General features: G+C 60.8%; 1 protein-coding gene across 1 annotated transcript in view; it reads right to left on the reverse strand.

The window, feature by feature from the left end:
• The window catches only part of RAB44 (RAB44, member RAS oncogene family), a 10,960-nt gene extending 5,378 nt beyond the window's left edge, over positions 1-5,582 (reverse strand). Inside the window, exons 1-10 of the mRNA XM_027697767.1 lie at positions 5,388-5,582; positions 5,176-5,290; positions 4,733-4,904; positions 4,310-4,453; positions 3,882-3,972; positions 3,665-3,760; positions 3,142-3,329; positions 2,736-2,784; positions 2,310-2,401; positions 1,490-1,884 (exon numbers count right to left, since the gene is read on the reverse strand). Coding sequence (XP_027553568.1) covers positions 1,490-1,884; positions 2,310-2,401; positions 2,736-2,784; positions 3,142-3,329; positions 3,665-3,760; positions 3,882-3,972; positions 4,310-4,453; positions 4,733-4,904; positions 5,176-5,290; positions 5,388-5,582 — 1,537 coding nt within the window. The remainder of the gene's footprint in view (positions 1-1,489; positions 1,885-2,309; positions 2,402-2,735; positions 2,785-3,141; positions 3,330-3,664; positions 3,761-3,881; positions 3,973-4,309; positions 4,454-4,732; positions 4,905-5,175; positions 5,291-5,387) is intronic.
• Positions 5,583-6,190: the final 608 nt, after the last annotated feature.

Below are 6,190 nucleotides of genomic sequence, written 5' to 3' on the forward strand. Positions count from 1 at the left end.
CCCGTGGATCCAGCCTCACCCAAGAGCTGCAGATCTGCCTCTGTGCTCCCTCCTGGGATCAGAGGGATCTCATCCACCTCCATAAGCAGCTGCACGTTGCCAGCAGTGCTCTGGTCCTCCAGTGTGTCCAGGCTTTCATCCTCCTCCTGTGGTTGCACACCTGTACCAACCCCCTCTCCCTGCCCAACTGCTGCTCCATGTGGATCAAGCACAGGCTCCAGTGGCAGCTCACACTCACCCTGTCCTTGTGCCCCACCCTCCTCCTCAGTCTGAACGTCTGTTCCACCCTTTGCTCCCCACAAGGTTTCTGGGCTGAGACCCCCACGCAGCCGCACGTCTGCCTGGGCATCCTCTGCCTCCACCAGTTCCCACGCCTGAGACCTAACTGGGAACAGCCCACACAGGCCTGAGCTCCCTGCAGGTGTTTCTGCGAGGGAAGGACCCTCACTGTGCACCTCGGCAGCCCCCCTTTCTTCCCCCAGCCCTAACTGTGGCTCGTCCTCCTCCTCCAGTGGCCGCACACCTGGATCCACGCTCCCTCCCTGCCCTGTCCCTGGGGATCCAACCTGCGGATCTGCCTCCACCTCTGCCAGCAGCTGCGTGTTGGTATCGCTGTTCTGGGCCTCCAGCGGTTCCACATCTGCTCCCACGCCCCCTTCCCGCACGTCGGGGGGTGGCACAGCCGCTGCCAGCGGCACCTCGGCCCCCGCGCTGCCTCCCCGCCCCGCGTCCCCCCTCACAGACCCGCCCTGCAGCTGCAGCTCTGCCTCCCCGGGCTGTGTTTCCTCCACCTCCTCTTCCTCGCCCCCGGCTCTGCAGCTCATTCCGTGCTCAGCTGGGGCTGGCAGCACTTCGGCACCCGAGGGCTCTCCCTGGGGCTGCAGCTCGGAGCTGACACGCTCCTCCTCCTCCTCCTCCTCCAGCACCCCCGGGGCAGGAGCCGCGGTCACCTCCGGGGTGACACCATCCCCCTGGGCTGCTCCCACTTGTGCCTCACCCCGGGACGGTGGCTCTGGCTCCAGGTGCTCTCCCAGCTCTGTTTCCAGTTTCTCAGAGAGCCCCAGTGATGGATCAGCCCATTCCTGCAGTGCCAGGGCCTCCACACGTTCACCTGGAGCTGCCCCTGGCTGAACCTCTTCCAAGGCAAGGCACTGTCCCACTGCTAGACCTGCCTGCCCAGCCTCAGGTGGCCCCAGACCTGCCTCCAAACTTTCTCCCTGTCTTATCCCTGCTTCCCCAGCTTCTCCCAGGAGCTGTGCCTTTTCCCAACCTGTGTTTTCCTGCCTCCACCCTGCTCCCTCCACCTCCATCACTGCCTGCTCTCCTGCTTCCTTGCTCTCTCCCGGGTGCTCTGTCACCTTTAGCACCATCTCCTTCACACCAGCACCCTTTCCTTGCAGGAATATCATCCTCTGTGCCTCCTCTGGGCTCTCTCCCTGCTCTGCCCCTGGCTCCTGAGCCATGTGGTGCCCGGCTCCCACGGACGCACCAGCCTGTGTCACATCCAGAGCACGAAACTCAGCTGTGGCTGGTCCTTCTTTCAGGTCTCCTTCAAACAGCTCATGGCTGACGTGGCCGGGGAGGGTGTCCTGCAGAACCCCAGGGGTTGTTCCATGGGCTGTGGCTGCCTCCTGCTCTGCTTTGGGCTCAGCATCATCCTGGGGGTGACTGGCAGTGTCTGCCAGAGCAGGGGGTGCACCCGGTGCCTGTGCCTTCAGATGTTTGCTCAGAGCTGCTATTGCATCATTCATCTCTCTTAGCAAAGAGCTTTGGTCAGAGAAGTGTTCCTCTTTCAGATATTCTGGGAAGGGCTCCTCTTCTGCAGAGCTCGCTCTCGGTGGGGCTCCTGAAATGCTTATTTCTGCTGGCAGCATTTCCCAAACCCTGGAAAGGGCAGAAAATAGGGGGAGGGTGAGCCAAGTTCCCACATCAGGCTCCAGCTCCCTCCCAGGGGACCTCTGATCTACCACCTCACCCCATCCCTCTCCAAACCCGATTTTATTTACCCTCTGGGTGCACTTGGGGTTCACATGGGCAGCAGTGGGGACAAGTATGTGTGTCAACATTATCAGACATGAAAAGATGTCTCTCAGCCAGGTACAGCAAGTTCCTGAGCCAAGGGAGTGATGAGCTGGGATAAGAGATGTGATCTCCAGGATGAGAGATGAGTGGGTGGGAGGGGAGCATTAAAAGGACTGAATATCGTGGTTTGCCTGGGGAGGGTGGAGGGAGGACTTGGGGGCTCAGCACCAGCTCACAGACCCCAGGGGCACATGTGGGAGCAGCAGCTGCTGCCCAGGACCCCTTACACTTGGTGGGTGTTCTTGGCTTTGCGTTCCTCACTCTGGGACCCCAGCCTGATCCGCATCTCTGAGCGGAACTTCTCGCTCTTCCCCGGACTCTGCAGGAAACAAAGTGATAAGGGGAGAGAAAAGAGAAAAACTCTTGGTGAGGGAGTGTATCCACCTGAAACAATGCTGAGCTCTTCAGCAGGTATCCAGATGTACCCACCCAAAGTCTTGGGGGTACCAGAACTAAGGTGCTGCTGCCCCCTCCCTTCCCAAACATCTGCATGGCATCGTGACAACCCCATGTGAGGAAGCTTTTAGGGGAGGCAGTGCCTCAGCTGCAGGAGCACCCTGTGCTCTTGGGCTCCCCAGCAGTCCCAAATTGAGCAGCACAAGGCTCTGGAGCGTGGACACCTTGTCCTGTGCCCACACACCCAGCTCAAGTACCTGTGGGGACATTGGCATCTCGCTGGGTGACTCTGCCACGGCTCTGTCCCTGCAAACACAGAGCACAGGGGTCAAAATGGCAATTGCATCCTCTTCACCACGTCCACCCCTGCCCCAGGGTTGTCCTCAGCCCCCAGGGCAGTGATAGAGCAGGACAGCAAACCCCACCACCCTTGGAGCAGTCCTAGCTGGGTCCTTCTGGGTGAAGGGCATCCCCATCTCTGCTGGCACTGTCCTCAAGGGACGGCTGCAGTGCATGGTGCTGATAGTCCTGCCTTTTTTTCCTGCTGCTTTTCACACCAAGCCATGGTTAATCTGTAGCATGGAGACCTCTGAAGCACCACGATGACTGAGACCCATCCAGGAGGAAACCACATATGTGCAGACACATCACTCGGCTACTCACCCTGGCTCCTCCACATGCTCCCAGGCCACTGTAGCCCTCATTGTCCTCAGGTGCCCCTGGGTCTGCTTGAGCTGCTGGTGGAGGTGCTGCAGGTGATCCTCCAGCATCCTGTTGCTCGCCTCCAGCTCCCGGTTTTCCGTGCTGGTGACTTGCTGGGTGCTGCGGAGGCTGCAGCAGCGCCGCTCCAGCTGTGGGACGGCAACCAGGACACTCACAGCCCACCAAAATCCCCAGGTAAAATAATTAATGGATAACCATCTCCTCTAGACCCTGGGCTGAATTTCCCCCCCCTGCTCCCCGTGAGGATGGTGGGTGGGTGGGACACTCAACTCGTGTCCTCTGGGGGTGCAGGGGAGTGTGGGGATGGGGGTGGAAAAGGTGGAGATGAGGGTCCTGTGTGACAACCTGCTGCAAGGGCTGGTGGGGACAGACTGGGATCAGCTGTACAACACCGTGTTGTTGTTACAGCACAGCCCAGAGAACCCATAACACATAAAGGGGCCGGGGTTTGGGGCCAGCCCACCTCCATCTGTGCCGTGACCAAGCGCTGCACCTCCCTCTCGCTGGCATCCAGCACCCGCTGCAGCTCCACGTCCTGCTGGTGGCTCTGGGCCACACTCTGGGATGGCAACGAGGACATTGGCACCCACTCACCCATCTGGGAGCTGCCAAGGGGGTTTGGGGGTGCTGGGTCCCCCCTGGGGTGGGCAGCAAGGGGAGAGGAGCAGCTGGTGACCCACTTTCTGCTCCAGCCGCTGCTGCTCCTGCTGGATCTGCTGCTCCAGGACCTCGCAGAGCTGCTGCACCTCCTTGTCGTGCTCAGCCACACGCCTGTGGGGACAGCGAGGTGGAGGGGTGGGTGGTCAGACCCTGCTGCAGGGGGTGCAGGCCCCTGGGACCCCACATTGCCCACAGGACCCTCCAGCTGGGTTTGCCCAGGGGGGTTCACCCAGCATGGATATGTCCAACACAGTCCAGCCCTTTTGCCATCCCATCCACGACTGTAGAGGGAGCCCAACCCCAAAGACCAGCGAAACCTCTGCTCTGGCCACTGCTGGAGATGTTGAGAGCACTCAGGTTTCTTCCCATGGCTGGGATGAGCCATCCTTCCCATCCCTCTCCCCATCCTTCACATCCCATCCCTCTCCACTGCCCTGTGGTGACTCACTCGTTCAGGGTCACCTCCAAAGCCTCCTTCTTGCTCTTGGCTTCTTGGATGCGGTGCCTCATCTTGGCCAGGAAGTCCTCCAGGTTGCCCAGGAGCTGGGGCTCGTCCTGCCGGAGCTTCACCCAGAGCTGCCAGATCTCCTGTCTGCAGGGACAGGGGTGTTTTGGGGTGAGCATCCCCCCAGAGTCCCCCAAAGCCAGGCCAGCTGTAGGGTCCTGGGTCGTTTAGCTCACCCCATTCGGGATGTGCGGGGACAGATGAGCATTGGGGTCACTGGGATCCTGTCCCCTGCTCCTGTGCTTGAGCCAAAGGCACCTCCAGCACATTTCTGGGCTCCTGGTCTGCACAGGGATCTCCTGCCCCAGGCCTTTCCCTCTCTGCCCTCCCTGCAGGACACCCATGGGTGCTAAGCAGGGCACTTACTCTTCAGAGACGTTGTTGGTGCCCAGCTGGTCCATAAAGGCAGCAAAGTGTCTCCTCTCCTCGCTGTCCACCCCTTCCAAGGCCGGGCTGGGGAGGACCAAGCGGACCCTCCTCGATGCTGTTTTCCGCCGCCGGTGCTCCCTGGCAGCTTTTTGGGAGCTCAGGAACTGCCCTGCCAACAGATATCCCAAATCCTCAATGCCCAGCCGGGGTACCAGCAAAGCCCAAACCTCTGGCACTTCGCACCCTGTGGCTTCAACAAGCTGCTACAGCACAATGGGACCCTTCACCGGGTGAGCCATGGGCTGAGACCTGGGCATGGGGACAATTTGGGGGCATCATGTGCCACACAGCAAGGGGAGCCCTTCCCACCCCTCTAGCAGAGCACTGGGGCTGTGCCCAGGGTCAGCCTGGGCTGTTTGGAGGCAGCGTGTGGCACTCACGGAGCCCGGCAGTGAACTCCTCAGTGCTCAACCTCCCGGTGCCAGCGGCATCCAGCCCATCAAAGACGAGCTCCAGCTCCTCTGTGCTGCACGGGAAACCTTCCTCCTGGAATTTCTAAAAACAGAGCAAATCAGGGAGATAACCCAACCCATCACCCAGTCTCCAGCCACCTGCAGAAGACAACCCCATCCCTTACAACCCCATCCCTTACCTGTATGTCTGAGCGGGTGATGAACCCCGCCTGGTCCTTGTCCTGCTCCCTGAGGAAGTCCTGCACCATTTCAGATAGCCATGGCTGTTCCTCACCTGGGCCAGGTGCTGGTGCCTCACTGGAGCCCTCCCGGATCTGTCTGCGCCGGCTGGAGCCCAGACGCCGGCCCTTGGTGCCCGCCCGGCGCTCGGACATGGCTCCAGCTCCGTCCTGCCCGAGAAACCAGGGGGTGCTGAGCCTTGGCCGGCTCTGTCCTTGCTGGAGAGCTTTGCTCCAGCGAGGTGGGAGGTGGCAGAGAGAGACCAAGCTGGAAGTTCATTTTGCTGGTGCAAGAAGGGTTTAGCAATAGGAAGAGAAGGTCTTATCTCCGATTGCACGGCGCAAACAGAGCCTGGATCCGCAGCAAACAGTGTCCATTCCCACCAGCCATTCCCCTGGATTCCAGCCCAGCACACACTGGGTGAGCAGCTTCTCCTGCCACCAGCCAAGCACCCATCCCAAACCTCCCCGTGCCCTGGCTGTGGAGGTTGCACAGGGCACCCCTCAAAGGCCACCTGGGAGGTGACACAGCCGGGAGGTGACGCCAGCAAAGGAGCAGCCAAGGCGATGCTGGAGGTCTGAGCGAGACGTGGTGGTTCCACCTGCTCCCTCAGAGCTCAGCAGCAGCTTTAAAATTCCTCCCCCAGTTTTCACAGCTGTGAGTCACCTCCGGGGAGAGCGGAGCGAGGCCTCGGGAGGTTTCCATCACCATCACGCCGTGTGCTTGCCCTGGCCTGTGGGATCTGGGCTGGGGACCCCCCCAC

Source organism: Neopelma chrysocephalum, unplaced genomic scaffold (genome assembly GCF_003984885.1).
Source record: "Neopelma chrysocephalum unplaced genomic scaffold, ASM398488v2 Primary Assembly neopelma1_122, whole genome shotgun sequence".
Lineage (NCBI taxonomy): Eukaryota > Metazoa > Chordata > Aves > Passeriformes > Pipridae > Neopelma > Neopelma chrysocephalum.